We start from the raw sequence: 24,297 nt of genomic DNA, 5'->3' as shown, positions 1-24,297 counted from the left end.
TTCCACAAGAAAATTGCATTTCTATTTAATTAACTATTACAAATCATTTTAAAATGAGATGTTTTCAGTCTCGTTTGTTTAAAATAATAATCAAATTAGGTAACACAATGGTGATTGAGCCTATTATTATATGAATTTATATTATTATAATAATTTATGATTAAAGAAATGGGTGTCTGTGGCGACATTCCCAGGAAAAAATCACAAGCGGCGCACAGTTAGTGACTCGTTTTCCATCACCCATCAGTAGTTGGTCCACCAGAGAGGGTAGGCGGAGCTAACGCAACAGGCTCACTCTTCAACTCACTTGTGTGTGAGTGGCGTTTTTTTCGGGTCTCTGCTAGCGTTGCAACTGCGAGTAAACAGTTACTATGGCCGAACAAACAAAGAAAAGATCGATGACTACAGACGATGAAACTTCAAAAACAAGTGCAAATACCTCTCGCTCTGGCCACTCTATTATAAACTCCAGTCTTTCATGAAGTACGCCAATTAACTTGTGCCAAATTCAAGAAACGGTGGAACAGGAAACATTGAACCTGAAAGCCAAATCTTGGAGTGAAAGATTTAGTCTCAACCGAAGTAAAACCAAAATGGACGATTCTAATTTGGAGAGGGCAGACAAAGTGCTAGAGGTGATGTGTGGCTCACATAGTTGAAACACTTGCATCAAAACTAAGAAATTGGGAAATACTGTGTAAAACTTAGTCTTGTCTTCAATGTTCTGAAAAGCCACTTGGCTAAATTGTGTTTCCAATGCTTTAGTCCTGAGCTCACTCAACTCCACTGATGCTTGATTCAGAACATCTTCCATCTTCTCAAGATGGCATCCTGCATCTACATAGAATATATTTGGCAAAGGGGATAAGGGGGAGAGAGATAGGTTAGTTCTATAATTTACATTTTTTTTATTTTTAACTCAAGGTGGTGGTAATTATTTAAGTTAAATTGAATACAACTTCTGAGGTAAACAAATATAAGTGTCAAAATACTTAATCTAACATTGGCTACACGGAAGCATTATGTTTCATTTACCTTTGAAGTATTCTGATTCTGGGCTCTCAGCTAACTTACTGAGGTCCAGCAATGCAGGTCTGGTGCAGGTCTGATCTGCTTCTCTGGACTTCAACCTTTCCTCTCGTAGACGCAATGCCTCGGTCATTGGTTTACCTGGCTGATAACCAGGATGAACCATAGGAGCCCAGTCTGTAGAGTCTACATCTTTGACAGCACTCGGGCAGCATAAATAAAATAAATAGCAAAGTGATACCTTGTTAATTGATACTATCAAACTACAGAATAAACACCCCACGGTGACAGCAATGAGGGTTAACAGTAGCTTTGCGTTGTTTAGTAGTGTTTGGTGATAGCTCTAGCATCGCTAAAAACAAATCTCCTGGTAGCTTGCTAGCTAAAGACAAAAACACTGACAAAAAATACAGACCAGGGTGGTGATATTGCAGGAAACATAGCTAGCTACATCTGTGATATTATCACCCTGTGGTGTTTGTTCTGCAGCTAGTGTTTCGCAGTTTTAGCCAGCTAGCTATCTCCCGGTAGCTAACTAGCTAGCTAACTAAAACTGTGAAACACTAGCTGCAGAACAAACACCACAGGGTGATAATATCGCACCCTGGATTGTATTTTTTGTCAGTTTTAGCTAGGTCTGTAGGTAGCAAAATTACTTTAGCCTTACCTTTCACTGCATACACGAGCATTGTCGGAGTCCGCTCCTCCAGACTTAAGACAAAGGTTTTTGATCCATGTCTGCCATCATTTCTCTGTGAGTTTTTTAAACTTCTCCCCTTTGTGTACCACTATATATATATATATATATATATATATATATATATATAATTCACACTTTTGTGCATTCATTTGCGAAAAAGGAAAAAAAAAGGAAGATTCTTCTTGAGTTGACTGGAATCTCCTGAAGGCTGTACGGAAGTGTGTCTCAGCTGAGAGTATGCAAAGCATGAGATGCCAACAAAGTTTATTTAACCCCCCTGCTTCCTGTCAGTAAGAGAAACCATGCTGTCAACAACATCAGTCATCAATAACATATCACTTTAAACACCAAGTGAATGAATATTGCATAATCTCCAAAAAAAAACAAAGAGCTGAGAGGTTTCAGTTCCCCCTGCGTGCACTGAAGGTATTTTTGTATATTTAAATACTTGTGGTATGAATCGCCAACCCATAATTTGGTGGATGGCATACCATACTTGCTATCCCAATGAGGAAAGCAGAAGTAAGAAAAAAAAGAAAAGACTTGACCACAAAATAATATATAGCTGCATGAAGAAAAAACGAATGTTCAAAGCATTTCTTTAAATCTGGCGCATTGCAGAAGTGAATAGGAATCACTGTGATTGCAAAATAAACATGGAGGTTTGGGGATATCTGAAAAGATGGGGTTTTGTAATTAGAATGTACAATATCAACATTCAGTGTTCACTACACAAGAAACTGGCCTGAAGGGTGTTTCCCTAAATGCTTCACTGTTTTCTACCATTATCCGTTCTCATACTCTTTTCCAACTCACTGTATCTTTTGGACAAAGCAAAGCAGTTTTAAGCAGATGCAGTTTTTAAACTTGTGTGTACAGTATCTTATATAACGTCATCACTAAACTTGGAAGGTTTTTTCCTGTTTAATATAACAAATAAATAAATACCCTATGAAATTAAGATAAATACATGAGCTACTGGCTTTGCACTGCTGTATGACCAACATGACATGACCGACACCTGAAACTTCATCACGCAGTTATTTTTTAATTAAGCTCATAGCTGATTTTTCTATATGTCTTGAAGAGAAACAGATTCACATGTTCACTTATTTTTAAACTACTGTATCTCAATCCCTGTCTACTCTCAGCCTGTCACCATCTTGTAAAATGTTGACAAATCTCATCATGCTTTAGGCCCTGTTTCAGTACAGGATTAGCAGGTTTGATGGACCCATATGGAAAATGAAATATTGTGCAACATATTGAAATAAAATATATTAACATTCAATGCAGAAAACAAAAACACTTATCTTTGTATCAAATGGCAGCATAATTACATTCTTGCAGTATATTCCATTTCTGTGACCACTGTGACGGCCCCGGCCGTCTGTTCTTCCCAGGCTGTTTGTGCCTCTGTTCTGTGGTAGGTGCTGGGCCCGCCCATTTGTTTGCCTGGCTTCCTGGTTGCTGTGGGGCTCTGCCTGCCCTTGATTAGTGATCGTCTGCACCTGGGAGGAAGGGCATAAAAGCCAGGCTTCCTCATGAGCTGTGGCTCTCTCTACCTGGACAGCTGGATCCTTGCCAACCTCTGGCTGGCTTGTTTTGTTTTTCCTTTGTTCTTGCACCATTCCTATAATTTACTGAATTAAAATGTTGATTTAACTAAGGCTTACCATGTGGACCTCCATTAATTGTTGTGACCTGAATGAGCTGGTCATAACAAATGGGGGCTCGTCCAATTTAGCATCTGGGTTTTTGAAATTAAAGTAATTTTGGTAGTTGTAAGTGTGATTGTGTTAATAAACCCTAGATGTTGGTAGTGTAGATGGTGTGCTTGTTGGTGCAAAAAGAAAAAAGGTTTGGGTGGCCCATGGTGGCAGGTGGTTTTGTTTTGAGTTGATGCTGGTTTGCCTTGTTTCCTACCAATTCAGGACTGGGGCATGTAGACCCTGGGTTTCTTTGTGCGCCATCAGAGTTCTGTTTCCTGAGTTGAACTGTATGAAATTTCAGGACGGTGGTATGTGTAACAGGGTCAATTGTACAGCAGTAATGTCAAATGTATATAATTATATTTACTCAAAATTTGTAAATAGTTACCTGATGTTAAGCCTCCAGAGTCAACATGTGGAACCATTGTTTCTGTGTTCCTACGTGCACTTCCGGGGATTCCCCCTATAAATGAGGTCTTCCGCCTCTACCTCTTCCTTTTCAATTATTGTACTACATGGGAGAGGTAAGCAACATAATGGTCTCTTTGTTAAATGATATGTATAAGGTTACGTGCTAGCTAAACGCAGTGTAATATGCTAATATGTTTCCTGTGTTATATAATTTGTGTAGGAGCTCGAACTAATGTGCATGATTGACCGGAGGAATTCGTTATTTTATATTTGTAACAGGTACATTTCTGTTTTCTATGGCTCTTTGTTATACGGCTCGCGCGCTTTTTCTTTCTTTCGCTCCTCCCGCTTCCTTTTCAATTATTGTACCACATGGGAGTGGAGCTCGAACTAATGTGCATGATTGACGGGAGGAATTAGTTATTTTGTATTTGTAACAGAATAAACGGAGATCCGAAGATATTCCGGTCTGGCCTTCACTTTATTCGAAACACAACGCAGACAAGCTAGCCACCACCAGTTACATGTGCTTACAGTGTGTGGCTGTAGGAGAGAAAAAAAAAAATAAGAGAGGGTTGTGACTGGATAGTCCTCATTCTGGCTGGAGTATTCGTTTGTTTCTCCAGTTAGGCTACAGCAGCAATTCCTCATCAGGAGGGATTGTTGAGTTTTTTTTGTTTTTTTTTGCTTTGTTGTTTTTGTATGTTGTCCACGTGGTTAGCAGCAGTTGTATCGGGGGCACCATCCCTAGCAATGGCTGGGGCAGTTAGCCTACCCAATGCAAGCTGGTTCTAGGTGCATAAGTACCCACCACCAGTATGCATACGAAAACTAGGGTTGAGCTAGTTAAATTTGGGCTAGGCAGATTGGGGGGGAGGCTCCTTTCTTAGTCAGTCCTCTTTATGGTTGTGCACTGTGAGTTGCACTATTTTGGGTCTCCGGTTGTGCTCTAGATACAGAGTTTTTGGCTGGGAGGTGTGCTAGTGTTTGTTTGCAGTATGTCAACTGAACATAGAAATCCTTTGGTTACTGAGTTTTTGCAGCGGCCTGTGCATAGCACATTGGCTCAATTTGCAAAGGTAGATCTAGTTGACTTAGCTATATATTTGGACTGGAAAAAACCTGACGAAATACCTAGAAAGGCTGAACTGAGGGTCATTGTTGAGGGGCTGGCAGTGTCAGCGGGTTTTTTGGAACCTGAGCAAAGTAAGGTTTCCTAAGCAAAGCTTACAAGGGTAGTGGAGAACCTGTCCTTTGAGCAGTATATGCAGTTAGAAAGAAAAAAGGTTAAAATGGAGCAGGAGAGGATACAATTTCAATTAGAGCTTGAAAGGTTGCAGGAGGAGCAGGCACAGAAAGCAAGGGAGGCAGAGGTACAGTTGGCTCTGGAAAGGGAGAGGCTATAGCTTAAACTGTTGAAACTGGAGTTGGTAAGAGAGGGGAAAGCTAGTCAATCTCTCTTGGGCACTGTTATGTCGGGGCAAGCGGCTAGGGGTTGTTCTGGTTTTGATGTTGCTGGCAATCTGCGCTTGTTACCTAAGTTCAATGAAAAGGACCCTGACACATTTTTTTCTGTTTGAGCGTGTTGCAAATGCAAGGGTGTGGCCTGATGCTGACTGAATATTAATGCTGCAGTGTTTTTACAGGATGCGTATTCTGCCCTTAGTCCTATTGATTATGCCAAGGTGAAAGCTGCAGTGTTAAAAGCATATGAATTGCTTCCGGAAGCGTATAGGCAAAGATTTAGGAACTGGAGGAAAGGTGACAGACAGACTCATTTTGAGTTTGCATGTAATATTTCAGCACATTTTGCACGCTGGTGTTCTGCCTCTGAGGTAGACAATTATGAGGACTTGTGTGACCTCATTGTGTTGGAGCAATTTAAAAGTTCTGTTCCAAACCACATTGCTGTATACATTAATGAGAACAAGGTCAAGACGGCTGCGGCAGCTGCTGTTCTAGCAGATAAATGTTTTGACCCATTCTGATGGGTCAGAAGGGTGCTGGTATAATGGAAATGGCATGCAAAAAGACAATGTGAAGTCTACTCTAGGCAAATTTGCTGGGGCTCAGCAGTTTTCTCAGGCCAGTGTTAGAAGTGTTCCAGGCGCAGATGGGAAGTTTGATCCAGGTAGAGTGTGCCATTCGTGTAAAAACAAAGGCCATTGGAAGGGGGAGTGTCTAATTTCTAAGGCAGAACAAAGGTCACCTGAGGCTAGTGTATATGTGAAATCTGCTGGTCTGGTTGCCTCGGTGTCACTAATGCTGAATCAAGTAATGTCTGAAACATCTCCTGTAGTGTCACGACAGGAAATTTATGAAGCTTATGTGCCTTTCATGACAGAGGGGTCTCTGGGGAATGTAGAGAGGAAACCTGTTAAAATTTTGCGAGATACAGGGGCAGGACAGAGTTTCATCTTGGAGGGGTTATTGCTTTTTTCACCTGATACAGACACTGGTGATGCAACTCCAGTTCTTGGCATTAGTTTGATTCCATTGATGGTGCCATTGCACCGCTTCAACTTATTCTCAGACCTAGTTAATGGTGAAGTGGTCATGGGGGTGCGTAACTCGTTGCCGATGGATGGGGTGGACGTGATCCTTAGTAATGACTTGGCTGGGGCAAGCGTGTGGAAGGATGTTCCGCCGCCACTGCTAGTGACGGCATCACCTCAGTGCTCTGGAAAACTGGATGAGTGTGTAAAACAACACCCAAATGTTTTCACTGTTTGTGCTGTGACTCGGGCAATGAGCAGGGCTAACTAAAGAGTGGGGAGTCCACACAATCTGATTCCCCACTGCTGTGTTCCCAGGGTGAGGTTCCTGAGAAAGTCCAGGATCAGGCTCTACTGCGTCCATGCCTTTTGCCGTCTGTCAGTAGAGAGGAGCTGATTACAGAACAGGCAGTAGATCCCACATTGACACCTTTGTTTGAGTTGGTTTGCCCTGGGAACAAACTAGGATTGCAAAATGATTACTAACTACAGGAAGGTGTGTTGCAGAGGAAGTGGAAACGTGTTGTTGACAATGTGGAGATGGACCAGGTAACTCAGGTTGTGGTGCCCTCCAAATTCAGGCAATTAGAGTTGAGCATTTCACATGATGGCGTTGCTGGCCACTTAGGGGTTAAGAGAACCTATGACCGTGTGCTTCAACATTTTTTTCTGGCCTCTGTTGAAATGGGATGTCTCAGCATATTGTAAACTGTGTCACACATGTCAACTGACTGGCAAGCCCAATCAGAAGATTGAGCCATCTCCTTTGTGCCCAATTGCAGTGGTGGAGAACCCATTTGAGTACTTGCTGGTTGATTGTGTTGGTCCTCTGCCAAATAGTAAAACTGGTAGCAAGTATTTGTTGACTGTAATGTGTAAGAACACCAGGTATCTAGCAGCATTTCCTTTACGCTCGATCAAAGTCAAGCCTGTACAAAAAGCTCTAACATGCTTCATATCCACTTTTAGCATTCCAAAGGTGACACAAACAGATCAGGGAAGTAACTTCATGTCTCGCACTTTTGCTCAAGTGCTGAAGCAGCTTCAGGTGAAACACAAAGTGTCAAGTGCTTATCATCCAGAGTCACAAGGAGCTCTGGAGCGGTTTCACCAGACTTTGAAGTCAATGTTACGTTCCTACTGTACTGAGCTTTCCCAAGACTGGGAAGAAGGTTTGCCCTGGTTATTGCTTGCTGTGTGAGGTTTGTCAAGAGAGTACAGGGTTTAGCCCTAATGAGTTGGTTTTTGGGCACACAGTCCATGGTCCTTTGGCAGTTTTTAGCAACCACTGGAAAAGTGTTGATCCTCCTGACAATATCCTGAATTATGTGAGTGACTTTTGTTGCTGTTTGAATACTGCTTGTGCAACTGCCCGAAGGAAGCTTAGTGTGGCTCAGGGGAAGATGAAGGATCTTTTTGATCGTAAGGCTAAGTCTCGTCAGTTTGAACCGGGTGATCAAGTTTTGGCCTTGTTGCCTATTGTAGGTTCTCCTTTCCAGGCAATGTTTAGTGGGTTAAGAGCCAGTTCAGTGGGCCATATACAGTTGAGAGCCACAAGAAAGTCAGCTCTTTTCAAGGAACATCCTCTCATAATTTCAAGTGAACTCAAAGAAATGCAGGGTAAACAAAAGCTCTACAGCTGCTTCAAATGCCACAATATCTGTAATCATACTATAGAAGCTATCAGTAAACCCAACAATATAAATGTAGGTACCAGTTTAGTGGACTCTGGCCCAGTTCCGGGCCCAGCGAGGGATCTATAAGGACAGCAAAGCATTTAATCACAGAATTAAACCCAAAGCAATAACACAGGTTTGGGCTTGCAATGGCATCTTAACTATACAAGCTTTGATCACTAGGGTCATCATGGGGACATTCATTGTTTTTTTGTTTTTTTTTAAACAGATGCCAGACCTAGATGTAAAATTCAACGAAGGCGCGGAGGTATTATGTTTGTCAGCAATCTGGGCAGCTTTCAATTTTGACAGCAAACTGCAGGTCGGATAGTTCAGAACAGCACATACCTGTTTTCTACACATTGCCCTTGCCATTATGACCTAAACTACAAAAATTATAATTTACAATTTCGTCATTTGGCAGCCATTTTAAACCACACCAGTAGAGCTAGAGATATGTGAAGTTGCAAGTTACAATTATGTGCCACTCAAAGTCCATCCCTCAAGACGTGCCAGGAAAAGGGAGAGGGTTAAACGTTTTGCTTCATTTTATTTTTTTTTTTTTTTAAATAAACTCATTGAGATGTAGTCTGAATGGTGGGTTTGTAGATGCTAGTGAATTTTACCTTCCTGATTGGGTTTGGTCAATTACTTGAATAACATTAACAATTCAGAATATATCCAGGTTAATCTCATAATATTAAAAGCAAGGCTAATGAGAATATAATGTACAATAAACAGAAGCAACAAATAATTCAAGGTGAAATAAATTAAGGGGATATCTGCAAAAACAATTCAATGCAGTACGGTAAAGATATTGAAGTATCACTTTATTTTTTTTAAAAATGACAATTTATGTACAGGGAAATACATTTTATTTTAAAAGGAACCAGAATATAACAACAATGTGCCATGTTGCATTTTTACTCTTTGTTCTTAAAAAATCTGAAATAAGAGCATATATAAAATATACAATAAAACACATTTGTTCCACAGACATAAACACTTGGATATACACTATTGTAATGGCCTATGATGCTGTTTATGTATTACACATGTAAATCATGTATTATTGGTCTTGTGGAGTAGTACAATAAACAGATTGACAAAACCTCTTTATATGTAAATAAACATTTTAAATAAAAATGCTTTGAACCATTACTTTTGCATAATCCTCAACAGAATCTCAAGAAAATCTTCAAATGAGACCACCAGACCTCTAGGCCCAGAGCTGGCTTTCACTTTACACTACCAAATCTGCATGGTCATCAAGTCAGTCTAGTTTTAAGGTAGAATGTAATTGGTGATCTACATTCGTATCAGGCCTCAAACACATGAGTAGAAAGATAGAAAATACATAGTTTGAGGTTGTAACTGAAATGAAGCAGACCTGAAAGCCAAGAGGCCAATGTCTCCATATGCAAGTTCATAAAAATACTCAATAAAATTAAACATTCAGCTTCTAACTACACAAAATTAAAATCTAGTATCCCAGCATAGTCTAAAAAGAACTAGACAATTTAATGTCATTTCAATATAGACTAACGCAGAAACACTTTGGACACATTTTTCAGTGCATAACAGAGCCATCTGAATGTGAAATACTATTTGTAAAATTCCATTTCATTTGTTAAGAGAACATGCTATTCTTATTATTCTTGCTTCTATGAATTATATTATTTGAGGACTAAATAAAACATTTAACCTGCTCCTTTCTACAAATTATAAGTTCCATTCAGATCATAAATTATTCTTGTAGCCATACTCCAAACTTGTGTGTTTGGGCCTTTTTGAGATTTTTCCATCGACCGACAATTTTTAATTGTTTTTTTTTATTTGTAATTTTTTTAAATTCAATTCAAAGTTCTCAAGCAGAACCACAAGCTTTGTGATAGTCATTTATAAGAAACCAAAAAATACTTACAGATCCTCTTTGGAATGTCAATTTGGAGAAAATCTTATTTAAGGTTTTGATGTAAGCAGCAGGAGCTTTACTTAATTTCATACATGATTTTCTCATTCTTGTCCCTTCCCAAAACAAAAATTGCAGTCTAGCAAGTTTTAAAACCAATTGCTAAACAAATTTCAGCAAAGAACCAAGCATCTGTTGGGCCACCGTTAGTGCCAGCTATCAATCCTCCAGTGCTTTGCAAATCAGCTCTACGGTGGTCCTCTAGCAGCATGACCATTCACCAACTCTCTTCCAATAACTAAGAGATGATCATCTTCTTCTTGATTACTTTGCTATATGTTGGTGGGCTGATTGTTGGTTCAATGGTGGGCCTATTGTGGCCGCTGTGTGCTTCCTAGATCGGCATTATTTGGCGAAGTCTAACTGTTACATAGATTTTCCATTGTTTTGATGCAGTACAATTTCTTACATATACTTTGGTCAGGGCTTTAATATAATAGAAAGATTTAGAATATGGTTTTTGTATGTGATTCTGTGCGTTTCTACATTCTTGTGAAGCGTCAAAGTTGTGTTAAAATTATTATTAACCAATTGGAGCATATGTTCTGTGCAGTCCAATGTCAGTGGTTGGCTTTCCAAACAATAACCTTGGACCTTCCTTGTCATTTAGATTTGTTTATGTAGAATATTTCCCATGGAAAAGCCAAATTCACTTCTCAACCACTCTATAATGAATGAGAATATCCGTATATCACTTCTGATTGATAATTGTGTTCATTCCTTTGTACCGGCAAAACGAGCTGAATGAATTTCACCTAACTAGTAAAATATAAAATAAGATAAAGTAAAATACAGCAGTCATTAAGATTCCAGGTGCAACCAGTCCTGTGCCATGAAATGTATCCCCTTGGGAGAAGAGGGCTTTCTCAAAAAGGGTAGACAATCCTGGGGGTCCTGAAAAATTCTTGGAATGTCCTGTGAGAGGCTGACCATTCCACAGCATCTTCATCAACAGAATGTTCTGTACCAAGTGAAGGCACTGACAAAGAAAGGAAGACAGGCTGGGAGAGGTGGGGCATCACACGTGACACAGCTGAGGTAAGTGTACGTTTGTATATGTGTGTGCGTTTGTAGGTAAATGGTGAGCCTGGATGGGCTGAATGGCCTGTTTCTGTCACTTTGTGAATGAACAATGAATGACTTGAAGTAAACAATAAAAAGAGAATGGTTGTTACAATAATGTAAATCAGCCATACCCCAACACTCTAAATTATAATGCCCCCCAATGCCTGTTCTAACTGTCATGGCCATAGATGGTGGTGACACACAAAGGAGATTTTCTCTCTTATCTTCTCTTCAAAGATGAAGGCGCATTTCTGAACAGTGAAAGCGTTGGTGAAATATTAAAGCTCCCAAAAAGAGAATTCAGTAGGCTACCACACAATTACTAAAATGGAGACCAGTTCACTTGGGTTCGGTAGGGAGACTGTACCTTGTCATCCAAATCTACAGGCTCCATTTCCAGAAGTTCTATGTTGAGGAACTCTCACGTTGAATATCCAAGCTCCTGTTTTCCCAAGAACAACTGATTAGGTCTAGTAATAATTTTCAATGATTTACATACAGAAAATGGCATGCACACTGAAGAATTAGGCTTATAAATGGCTAAAACTGTTAGCGAGGCAGTTGGAAGCAAAAGTAAAAGGTCTGCATTGACACAGTTTCCTGAAGTGATTCCAGAACCTCTTATCCTAGCCTAATCTGTCATATCCTAGCCTCTCACTGTTTCCTTAGCCTTCCCTTTTTTCTCCTCTCTCTGGGATCGAGGCCCCTCTTTTCCCATGGTGGGGGAGGCATGCATTCAGATAGAACTTTATTTTATCTGCTATGAAGTTTTGAAGAATCCACCACAGACTTAAATGCCTCCACCCTATCGCTTAGGAACTCTCAGAAATCTCTCTTCAGAATTTGACAGCTGGTGGGGAAATTAAACTCACAAAACAATCCACCTGCACTTGGACAAGACAAGTGCAGCTGAGATTTCTGTCTGGGTCTCTTTGCCCAGTTTTATTGAGCAATCACAGATGAGCTTTTAGTAGGAATGAGAACACGACTTCCAAGGAATACCACATGAAATGTACTGGAAGTTGAAACAGGGTTAGAATTTCACATGACCTCTTTAAACTCACAATGAAGTACACCCCAACCACCACAAAATTCAAATTATAACTATCTAAACCATTATTGGTAACTGCAAATATGAAAACATTTATGACAACTTCTAAATTTCCCTGTCCAAAAAGAACAGATATGCTTGTTATCCCAGTACACAATTAAGAGAGACGTGTTACTCCTGCTCACAATAAAAAGAGCGAATCACGCAGTACCTATGCATCAGTCCATGCACATGGTAAAATGTCCAGTTTTAATTCAACTCTAACACTGTCAATTCAACTGTTAACAGATAACGTTTGGTTCCAGTGGGGGGCAAATTTTATCAGTTACAATTTAATTAATGCTGTTAGAGTTGGATTAACACGTTTTACTGTGCATTAATTCGACAAATTTTGAAATTTATGCCGCTGGCTTGAAAACAAGCATTGAGTGCATTAAAGATGAAAATTAGCCAGTTATAAAAAATTGAAACGGATGTAGTTAGCCTAAAACATACCTGCATGTACACGCGTGAACGTCATAAGCTGACTACAACACATAGGCTTGCTAAAATATTGTGATTTCATGTTTTAAAAATCAAATTCAATTTTCCCAACAAAAAGCTATTTGAAAACACCTGTCTTGGTGGGTGTAAAACCCATTGTTCCAAGCTCTCCAAAGTGAATTTTCAATAACACTTTCAATGAATGGTCCTTCATGAGAGCGACATATCGCCTTAATACGCATTATTTAGCACCTTCATAAACACTACATAAACATCCATACTGCTTATGTCAATATCCATAAATAGGTATATGGTGTGTTATGCTATCGTTGATATAGCAAGTATCATTAATGTTACATAGCAATTAGCACAAACAATATTTTCAGTTATTGAGATAAGCATTTATGAATGTCTATGCAGTGCTTATGTATAGTAATACAGCTCTTGTGAAAGACCATTCATAGAAAGTGCTACCAGATTTTATGTAAAATCCTATTAGCCAGAGTGAGAGGAGATTTGGATATTGTCTTCAGTGAGTGTGTAATCTCTGGGTGGGAGCTTTAGACTTTAGAGAGCCAGGTGAGTAATGACCTATGCTGTTCCTGGAGTCATTTGTAAGCAGCAATAATGGTTGCACTCACACTTGGTGCTGTCTAACAAAATCTGCAAATTGCCGGTCCTTAGCGTACAGCTCAATTATTCGTATCCGATCCTGAATTTCCTGGAGAACAGAAGGGGTGAGGGAAGGAGAGAGGTACGGAGGAAGAGTTATGTAAGTTAAGGAATTGACAGTTTTGAGTAGTTTTGCAACAGATGGTATGCCCTGAAAAAGATTGACTAACACAGCATTCACAAATTTCCCTTGGACCTACAGTATAGCACATCAGAGCAGAATTGAAAATGCAGGCCTCAGGCCACAGGGTCAGCCAACAGAGAAAGGGTGAGGTCAGACTTTCCATTTACATTGGACTTTCTTGCGAGGTTCAACATTAACTTTCCCTATTCACTGGCTGTGTCACAGTCAGTTTACTGTATCCACAACACAACCAAATAATTAATAAAAAACAATTAATAAAATTAATAACCATTCTCTAACAAACATAGACTAGACTCCAGGGGAAATTCCTTATTGTCAACCCTTGCATAATACACTGCCATTCTGTCTGGATTAGTGGTCAGTTCCATTTGAATTCAGTAAATTCAGGAAATGAATTTCATGAAATACAATTTATGAATTGAAAAAATGTGCTCCATGAGTGAATTTCAGTTATTAATTAAGAAAATTCAGTTAGTTTCCTGAATTGACTGAAATGAAATGTGCCCTAATGCTGCAGGGTACTATACTGTATCACAGTGACTTCCGTTCCATGACATGTCACAACATGCCACGCCACGACGCACCTCTCTGGTGAGCTCGCTGTTCTCATAGATGTGCCGGATCTCCTCACTGCTGAAGTCAGTGGAGGCTTCAGCACTAGCACTGCTGTAGCACGGCATCTCTGGGTAACGCCGGTAGTAATGACTGTAACCTGTGGTGATGTCACTCTCGTACATGGGGTTGTACTTAGTTGCTCTCTCCAAGGACAGCATACTGTCCCCACGCCTGAGGAAAGTAAAGGGAGAGCGGGTGAGAGAGGGAGGTGGAGGGAGCAGAATAGACAGGAGGACAGTGTGTCAAAACAAATGGTCCACTAAGATTATTAAGGGCAGGGAAATGGGCAGGTGCCAGTCTGCCAGAAAACCTCTGTAGCTCAGGGTCGCATTCGCATAGATAAATAACAAGCAGCTCTGCTAATGAAATTGCCTGGTTTACCATAACTTCTTTGCATCATTAGCATCAGAGCTCCTGTGTGCCTCTACACTTAAGACTACACAAAGTCAGCACTATGGACAAAGAGAAAAAATTAACATCAGACAGAACAAGACAAGTAATGATGACAGATGACAGTATGAATGTGAAAACCAAGAATATCCTTGCATAGCAGAAAATGCTATGATGCTATGTTATGTCCGTGAAAGCTTAGCATTGTTATATATACACAGTAGGGTGTTTTAACTTCTCATAAGTCACTAAAACATGTACTGTACTCCAATTTAGTCAGTCTAATGTCACTCACTCACATTTGGCTTCCTCTTTCTCCTACTGCAACATGTCAATGAGTGCATACATCAGTGTTTGCAGCCTTTTTTTCGCACGGCATGCAGGAACTGGCGCCGTGGGCTATGCATGGCAAATTGTGGTCACTCACTCACTCACTCAAGGACGATCTGAGAGGAACGTTTAGTCGGACGCATGCACAGGTGGTGCTTCGTTTAGTAGGAGTAGGCGAAACGCGAACATGTTAGGGTTAGCTAAAGTAACTTTAGGCGAAAAACCTGTGCTTACAAATGTCGTGCCGTTCGAAGTGGTGATTTTGGGAGATGCAGACAGACAAAGGCGTCACGCTAACTAGGTTAACCAAGTTTGCGCGTATGGATGCTATCCTGCACGCATGAGTAGGAGCTAAGGACACACAGCTACAACCACCGATACAGATGTATGGACACACGGAGGACAACAAATAACGTTACAAAGGTGAGGACGTGCCATAGCTAGCTAGCTATATAGTTCGCCAAGTTGCGCCGTGGGTCTGGACGGTTTTGTGCTTGTTATTTAAACAGACAGTCCCAATCAGAGAAACTCGCATTTTACTCATCACCCTCAAAAAGCTGGATAACTGTTTAACCAAGAGAGTACTGGCAGTGATTACTTGTCATCAGGGACAGAGAGTGACACATTACATCCTTTCTGTTTACACATTATTTGCTGCCAGTTGAAGTCCCTCTCCCACATAATTATTACTGACAGACTGGCTCCAAAAGGAAATTAAATAGTGGGACACAATCAGCGTTGTTTTGAAATTTTCTGATAAACATAGACCAGAGTTATTAATCAGATGTGAAATGAATGTTGTCAGACTGTTTTTAGAATCTCGTCTCAGATTCATGTTAGCTCGGAGATGGGGAGCATGTGTTGAAATGAGGGTCGTACTATTAATGTTGCACTCAAATGCCCTTAAAATAAATATTTCACAATATTTTTTATAGCTTTGCCTAGGCTTTTGCAGATTGTAGAAAACGTACTGTAGGAACGTACCATCCATCTAAGAGCTGAGTCTTTACCAGTAGACAAGTAAGAGACTTTATTCTCACACAGTAAATTCTCATGAAAGTTTCCATTGGCTAGTTTCCTTCACTGTTTTTTGTAAGATTTTTAGGTGTCAAAGGGAACATTACTGTGAGGAAAACATCGGTGTGTATTAGTCACCTGGCCTGTTGTTCAGGTGAGTTCTCCACCTGAAAGGCCCTGCGTCCCTGGACTATGTCAGATCTCTTACCGAATAGGATCCTCTGTCTCATCCTTGTCATACTGGTCTCGTAGAGTCCTGGCCAAGAAGAAGATAACCCCGGAAGCAACAAGCAGGAACCCAGCCACCGAGGCAATGGCGATGCCCACCACTAACGGCTCGGACACATATTCCTCACAGTGCTCTCCCCGGTACCACCAATTTTCCCCCACCCGACACCTACAGGGGACACTTCCATTAGTACATGACAACACCTGTACCTGTGTAACTGTCAGCATATATGATGAGTCAAACACACACAACACAACTGAAGTACAGCAACACCTGCACCTGGCAAATGATTAGCATGTACAACCGCCCTCTCTCATAGTTCAAATCACCATCTATATCTGGCTCACTGACAGTATACAATAGTTCTTACTTACACATCATCTGACCACAGTGATACCTGCATCTGTCTTATTTACCACCGAGCATAATCTCACACACATACAATCATAATAGCATAGTGCAATAGTGCCAAGAATCAATGCAAAAACAACTCGGGTACCACAATCACATATCGGAAATAAACACAACTCAAAAACAGCAAATGCATCCATCGGCACAGATACAACTCACACACTGTACTGAAAAACACATCTTAGTTATTAAAGATTATGATATTTTGGTAAAGATCACTATTTAACTAGAATAATAACAGTAAACTTTGAACTTGTGGGAAAAAAATGTGAAAAACTCTGCCCACCTGCAGATGGCACCCTGGCCAGGGATGATGTCACACTTCCCGTCGTTCATGCAGAAGTCCAGCCTCAGGTCACACACGCTCTGGCAGGGCAGGCCGTCCACGCTGAAGTACCCTGCATTGCACACGCACTCCGCTTCGCCTGACCAGCGGTTGACTGTGCATTCAGAGAACTCATTACAGGCCTGGAATTTACATGGGTCAGCCTGTTCACCTGCCAAGAGAGCACAGACAATGGGAAACCTTTGGCTTAGAAGAATTAAAAAGTAGGGTGACTTTTTCTATGAATAGTCCTTCATAAGTGCTATGAGTCCATAATTATCGCAATATAATTGTTAAAAAATGCACAGATACAACCATAAACAGGTGTAAACAAACATTCCATCGGATCAAGGTAGTGTCATTTTTAACCGGGTATAACATAACACATAACTGCATGTGTATTTGCTGGTATTAACATAAGCTTTTTTAATGGTTGGGCTAATTCAAACTGGATTTTGCATGAAATTTAGAAGCTAATACAGCCCTCCAGGAACGGGATCTCTGGTTTAGTGCATGAATGTTAGAATGTATTATGTTTATTGTCTCCAGTATCTTTATTAGTACAGTTCAAGTCATTCAGTTTCTGGCATTCTTGTCCTGGATCTTAAGAACAATAGAAAGTGTCTAAATGAAGAGTAATGAAATCCTGTTTCTCCGAGATGGGTGTTTTAGTATGTGAAACATAAAAAATAAAGAAAGGGCCATAAAACTAGAACAGACCGGAGTCAGGTTTCTGTTTTGGTCTGCTTTCTGTATCCAACTAGTTTTTTACTGATAGTCACACTCAGGAACTGAATTTATGAAATCTGCGTGCTTTATCATTTAAGGGTTTCTTAAATTCTGAATCTGTTTGTTGTGTGGTGGGGTACTTCAGTGGGCCTTGATTAGTGTTGCATGATGGTTCAGAAAATGTAGTCTGATTCTGATTACAAATTATTGAACTAAAAATGTAATTAGCAATGCAATCTGGATCATTCCAAAGGAGAAATCTAATCTGATTAATTTTGGATGATTTACCAGTTTCATTAGCCAAGTATATTCTAGAATAAATGTGCCAGCAAAGACTGCAGTTTAATTTTTGTCTTTGAATGTGTAGCTACAGCATACACGTTCAGTTTCTGCTCTTCCTCCTGTATAGGTGTGCATGTGTGTACCTGTATATCCTGGCCTGATTACAAACGCTTCATTTTTTCAGTCTGATTACATAATACAGATTGCATGTAATTTGTTACTACCCAACACTGACCTTGATTCATAATCAACACTACACAGCAAGAGAGCACCTATTGAACCATAATTGGTGCCAGTCCAAAGCATACCACAAATCAAGACTACAGTGATCAATGGCAGGACAATTCACAATGATTTAGCATTCTTGAAATGGCTGATCCTCATCTGATCCAGTACTCTCAAACTGTCTGCTAATGAACCGTTGTACTGGCAGTTTGCAAAGTGGTGGTTTACCAGCTAATGGCCCACTTGTTAACTAGGATTCTTGCTAGCTGGGAACTGCTAGCAGCACATTCTCAGTGCATGCCCCAGTCCCATCCATGTGAACCACAGCTTGTTATCCTCTGCCTATTCAAAACTTTATCATTGTCAAATAGTTCCTCATCCCTGTCGTTATTTTTCAAATCTTCCACTTTAGGTGTTACACATGCTGTGTGTTCATTTTTAAATGAGCCATCATACTGTTGTTTGTGATAATCCCAGGCATACTGTGTCATACTAGTTTATCTCAATGTAAACATAAGCAAATGCTGAATAAAGGAGTCTCATCATATTTGTGAACACAATTCACAGGTTACACACTTCAGCTCCTTTAAAGTACCAAGTGTAAAACAGATCTGATTCACATTTGTTATTCACAGATTACTATGGTCACCATACCACAGTTTCTACTAAATGAATCTGACTTGTCCTCAAGTTTCAGTTCACACCATTTATCAACACTATGAAATGTTTTCTGCTGATAGGCAGGGCAAATTCTGACCACCACTAGGAATAATTCTTCTGAAATAATTAACTTTGTTTAGAAATTATTAAGATTGTAAATCAAGTTTGCCTTCTCCAACATTCAAAATGTTTCAACAATACATTCATTAGTAAATATATGAATCAATCTGTTTGGAATTTTTAATATAAAATGTTTTCATGCATATTCATCCATTTCAATAAATAATGATTAATGGGATTATTTAATTGCAGAGCATTTTGGATATAATAGCCTGCTTTATGTACAAAAGGGTGACCCTAAGACCAAGACACTCCATATGAGATAGTTGGAAAACACCACACTCCTGTACAAAAATCATACTTGTAATTATCGTGGCTACATGTAATTATATTTATGATTTATAAAATTAGCTTTCACTGGGTACTTGTACCTCAGTCATTCAAGCAATTTGCTGTAATATGTTACAATATTTCTTTCAATTTTATCTCAAAAGCAAAGATACACAGTCATGTCTTTGTGTTGCCTCAATCTCCTATAGTCAATTGTAAAGCCTTTTTCAACAATGTCTATAAGATATCAAGATATCAATTGATGTGAACTGCATTACAATGCTGAAGCAGAAGATCAGCTTGGTAAAGCAAAACAATTTAAGAAATAAAATTTGGTTAGATTATTATCACACTAACAACAAATAACTAAAAATAAATACTTTATTTGAATTGAACGAACAGTGATTAACTTTGTCCTTTAATGTGCTTTAGATTTGCATTGGGAATTTTACCTGACTCAACATCCAACGAGTACTTATCAATGGCGAGGTTCATGGTCTGGTAAGCTGTATTACAGAAGTCTTCCAGGATGAGGTAGACAGAATTGGTGACACCATGTGGCACGGGCTTGCCAAACTTCATCCTGCTGTTCACCACAATGCTCCCATTCCTGAAGTTGAGGATCTCCAGGTTCTGGAAGTTGCTGAGGTTGGATTGCAGGTAAGGCACGAGCTGCAGCATCAAAAAGATGCAATGAAAATTCCCTCCCAAAAAGCTCTCCAAAAGTGACAATTTTTTATAGTTTTTGACAGTTAGATGTGAATACAATACAGCCCACCTTATTTCAAAAGTCAAAACCCAGTTAAGCCCTTTTTCTGAATATGCAAAATCCAAATAAGAAATAAGATGTTGTATATGCTTCTAATGAAAAGCATTTCAGCAAATAAATACCTTATTACATTTACAACTCTTAAATGTTCAAATTCATAAGATCTGTTGTCAGCCAGCTACTTTACTTTAAAGGTCATGGCAAGCACAAAGCCCTCACTTCTGGACTAACGAGTAGTCTTAATTTCTTTTATTTAAATGATTAAACACTGAGTAAAACACGGATGGTAGAAACCATCTAAATAGCAATTTGTTTAAGGTGGTATTGGGTAAAATGAAAGTTACTGAGTTCTGTCGAACCACAGATTTAATTAGACACAAGTGGAAGACCCTGAAGGAAATGTACTCCAAGCAGAGATGTCAGAGTTAACACAGGTAAGGTACAAGCTGCAACAGCAAAATGATGCAATGAGAATTACATCCCAAAAAGCTCTCCAAATTGTGGCAAACTTTCATCCTTTTTGACAGTTAAAATGGTTGCACATGGAGTCTTAGTCCTGTTGGTTGAGCTCATGCTATCATTAATTTATCTGGAATTTTTTTTTTGTCTTTTTTATGTCTTTTAATTATCCAAACACTTTACACATGCACTGTTCACTGTTGCCATGGTGACCTTGTGCGTTATAGGGAGGAAGTAATGCAATGGTAGTCTGATGAACACTAGCCAGGTATAAACCCCCTCTAAATCAATCATACTCAATCTTATATACAAATAAAATAATGTGAATATTTACCAGCTCCAGAAACCTCTGTTCCAGTGCTTTGTACTCAGGCGAGCTCTTGTTAAAGAGGTCCTCTGAGAACATCATGTTGGTGACTCTAAGGCTGAAGAACACCATCAGGGCACGGCCTAAGGAGCTCCCATTATTGGCCTTGGCCACACTGGCCATGTCAGTGCCACTGCTGCCTTCCCCCCCTGTGGAGCCCGGCCCGCCATAGTAGGGCACGTCAAAAGAGTGATCCAAGTCTATCACAGAAGGGTCTCCTGGGGCTTGTGTCTTGCCGTCTTGGTTCCCCTGATCATTGGGCATGGTGGGGTCAATGAAGGCAGGCTTAAGGGTTATTCTAATGAGCTCTCCCTCCTCACTGGATGGCACTTTGGCACCAAACAAGTCTTCTGTAGGTCTCAAGGTGGGCTGGTAAAATGGAGACTGAGTGGTGAGTCTGAGTTCAACTGCAGGTGAGTGTGGTATGGAAGAAGAAGCTTGAGGGGTGATCTCAGGCACAAAATCAGTGACTAGTGTAAAAGGTGACTCCTCTGGGGAGGCAGTGTTTTGGGTCTCTGGGACTGGAGGTCCTGTCATTGTTGGGCTGACCACTAGGATTTCATCTTTAGCCCTTTCCTCCTCTGAAATCTCCACAGAGGGGCCCTCTGTTACCAAGGTAACCACACCTTCCTCCATTTCCAAGATCTGGACACCCTCGTCGTCTCCATTGGAAGGGGGCTCCAAAGACACGGGTGTGTTTGTGTCCAGGTCAGAGCCAACGTTCAGATCCACCTGGCTGGGTGCAAGTGACTCATCGAGCGGTTCATTAACAGACTCAAAATTGCCCTGCAAATGTGGTCCATCACTGGAGTTCACTGGATATTTGGAAGAAGTTTCAGTCCTGACCCCATCCTCTTCCTCCTTCTCTTCCTCTATCTGCTCTACATCCCCATCTGATACTGGACCATCTTCTACAGTTTCCGCCACGGGCAACAGGGGTCCCAATTCCTCACCAGCCAAACCTGATCCGGACCCAGTGTCAAACAAATGCAGTGCAGACTTCTCACCCTGGTCACCAGGTGGCTCTGGAGTTGGACCTGCAATATCAGTGATCCCAGCTCCAGGGGTAATTTCTATGGCAATTTTACCCCCCTCCAGGCTGTCTGTGGCTTTGATTGTGGTAACCACTTTGTTGCCATATAGAAGTCCCTCTTCTTCAAGGTCTCTATTATCTAATGCAGAAAAACAAAATGCAGAACGTCCTGTCATGTTTTCCAAAATGCATTTGAAATCTTTTTTTACCTGTCATAGAATAACCTCTCTTGGTATGCTAAAATGTTTACTCTTGGCCATGTTTTTACGTTACTCAGCATTGTGCATGTGAGTGAGTGTGCATGTCAGTGTGTATGTCTGTATGCAACATATACAGTATGTGCGTGTGTGTGTATGTGTGTGTGTGCATTTGTGTGCCTGAGCTACTGTGTGCATGATTACACGAGTGCACGTGGTTTCTGTGTGTGTGCGAATGATCCACTGCCACTCACTATCATCGATGGGCATAGAAGGGGTATTTTCAGATATTGGGGTGGATTCCAGATTCACACCAAATGTCCCATCAGGAAACACTGGAGGGGGCACAGCTGGACTTTCATCCAGGATGATGACATCATTCTCACTGGCCTCCACCTCTTGAGACCCCATCCATGGGTCAGAGGAGTGGATGGAGTCAATCAGGAAGTCGTCCTTGTTGAAGCCACTGTTGAACATGTCATTGTTGTTCAGGTCCTGTCCTGGCAGATTCAGCTGGTTCTCTGCAGTTAGAATATTGTCCTAGGACAACAGAGAGGAGCCATTAAGTTAAAAAGATAAAGGACTCATTTAAGCTGAACACAAAATTTAGTAAATTTGGTGGTTTAAATTTTTCTAAATCTATTGGTCCATTATGCATATTTTTTCACAATAATTAACATATTGCTGCTAAACACTGTACTTATGTCTAAAATACTGTCTGTTTTGTCATGAAAACATTGACCCTGTTTACATACATACCATTATTCCAATCTTATTCAGAATACTCTAGTATTCTAGTTATAAAATAGCCAATGTAAAAACTTTATTTCAAAAACCAAAAACTGGTTAAGCCCTTATTCTAAATATGCAAAATTCAAATAAGATATAAGATAGGTTGCATATGTGTCTAATGATCTGCAAATGAAAAGCATTTCAGCATGTAAATACCTTTTACTACTCTTAAATGTACGTAAGATTCGTAAGATCTGTTGTCAGCCAGCTACTTTACTGTAAAAAGGTCATGGCAAGCACAAAGCCCTCACTTCTGAACCAATGAGACTTAATTTATTAAAATGATTGAACATTATGTACTACATGGCTGGCAAAAACAGAATAGTGATTTGTTTAAGGTTGTATTGGACAAAATTAAAGTTGTTGAGTTCACTTGAACCATAGAACAAATTAGACACAAGTGGTATTTTAAGTAGAACTGTCAGCATTAATGCATTAACTTGTGCGAGTTAATAAGAAAAAGTGATTAATTAAAAAGTTTGATGTGTTAATCATTAAAAATGAATGGTGGAAGTTAACACGTTAGCATTGACAGACCTCATTTTAAGGCAATGAAACTTTTTTGCAATTAAATTTTAAACACCTCATGCACGTGGAAGAATTATTAGGACACTGTCCTTTAGCACTCACCGAAGGACATAAACAGAATATTCAGCTAACCCTGTATACAAAAATAACACTTGTGTTATTCCTTCCATGAAGCATGTAAATGGTATAATCAGACTATGACCCTAACCAGAGTAAGGATCATTATTCGGAATGTGGTGCACGAGTAAACATGGTCATTGTTTGTGTGTAGCTTGTCCATACAAGTAAGCTGCTTTGAACCTTCTGAGACAGGTAAAGTCCACTGTTGTCAATATTTAGACTTTGTTCCAGACATTGGAAGTGACATGGCCAAGAATAGACATGGATTGTTAAACAAACTTAATCTCCTAAGCTTCTACGTTCATGTTGAAAAATACAGCGACCAGGTCACGCCCTGCTCACTCAACAAAAGAAACACACAAAAATAGTCTTGATCCAGTGCTTTTCATCTCTCTCTTTCTGTCTTGCTCTCTCTCTCTCACACAGAAACACACATAGACACACACAACAATTTGAAGTACAGTATGACTATAAATTAAATAGCGACAACAGTCTTTCGTAAATAATTTAAAACTTTTATCCTAGACAATAAATGAGGTCAGAAAGTTGTTTGACTCTATAAGACCGAGCCATGTAACAATTAGAAATGAAATTACATGAATACGATTTTCCACAGCACAGAATTGAGAGCACCCACAGCTTGTTATTGCTTCATCCATTAAGCATTTTCCATTTCCCAGTGACTTTTGTCTCTGCCATTTCCAAATACCCTGCTTACCTAACTGAAAATGTTTATAGCAAACATATTCCAACACAGGAACATGAGGTGGCATATGCCCTTATCATGTTAGTACCTTTTCAGCACGTAATGTAATGTTATCTACAGACCATACAGGCTGCTATTCGAAACCACTCAGAGCAAATTGGCTACATTTGTGCCTATGTACCTCACATTTCCCAAGAGCAATATATGGTAAAGGAAAAAGGAAAGTATTTCCCCATACACATCTAAGCAGCTTTATAAAGCTTAGTAGTATTACTCGTGGAATAAAAATACACAGTATTTATTTTTTGTGAT

At 39.9% G+C, this 24,297-nt stretch overlaps 1 protein-coding gene and 1 long non-coding RNA gene across 2 annotated transcripts in view; both read right to left on the bottom strand.

The window, feature by feature from the left end:
* Window positions 1-338: 338 nt before the first annotated feature.
* Window positions 339-1,773, bottom strand: LOC118222400. Its single transcript, XR_004764277.1, has 3 exons — window positions 1,697-1,773; window positions 1,036-1,174; window positions 339-837 (listed from the first exon to the last, which is right to left on the bottom strand). It is a non-coding gene; the product is annotated as an uncharacterized LOC118222400 (long non-coding RNA).
* Window positions 1,774-10,637: 8,864 nt separating this feature from the next.
* impg2a (interphotoreceptor matrix proteoglycan 2a) overlaps window positions 10,638-24,297 on the bottom strand; it is a 29,084-nt gene continuing 15,424 nt past the window's right edge. Inside the window, exons 12-20 of the mRNA XM_035408525.1 lie at window positions 22,094-22,379; window positions 20,577-21,781; window positions 19,467-19,686; window positions 16,690-16,900; window positions 15,972-16,160; window positions 13,996-14,197; window positions 13,236-13,315; window positions 11,428-11,502; window positions 10,638-11,311 (exon numbers count right to left, since the gene is read on the bottom strand). Of these exons, the coding sequence (XP_035264416.1) occupies window positions 11,466-11,502; window positions 13,236-13,315; window positions 13,996-14,197; window positions 15,972-16,160; window positions 16,690-16,900; window positions 19,467-19,686; window positions 20,577-21,781; window positions 22,094-22,379 (2,430 nt within the window). The 3' untranslated portion in view covers window positions 10,638-11,311; window positions 11,428-11,465. The remainder of the gene's footprint in view (window positions 11,312-11,427; window positions 11,503-13,235; window positions 13,316-13,995; window positions 14,198-15,971; window positions 16,161-16,689; window positions 16,901-19,466; window positions 19,687-20,576; window positions 21,782-22,093; window positions 22,380-24,297) is intronic.

The sequence above is a fragment of the Anguilla anguilla genome, chromosome 3 (genome assembly GCF_013347855.1).
Source record: "Anguilla anguilla isolate fAngAng1 chromosome 3, fAngAng1.pri, whole genome shotgun sequence".
In the NCBI taxonomy this organism is placed as follows: Eukaryota; Metazoa; Chordata; class Actinopteri; order Anguilliformes; family Anguillidae; genus Anguilla; species Anguilla anguilla.
The sequence above is the reverse complement of the archived record's forward strand: the minus strand, read 5'-3'. Positions and strand labels throughout refer to the sequence as shown.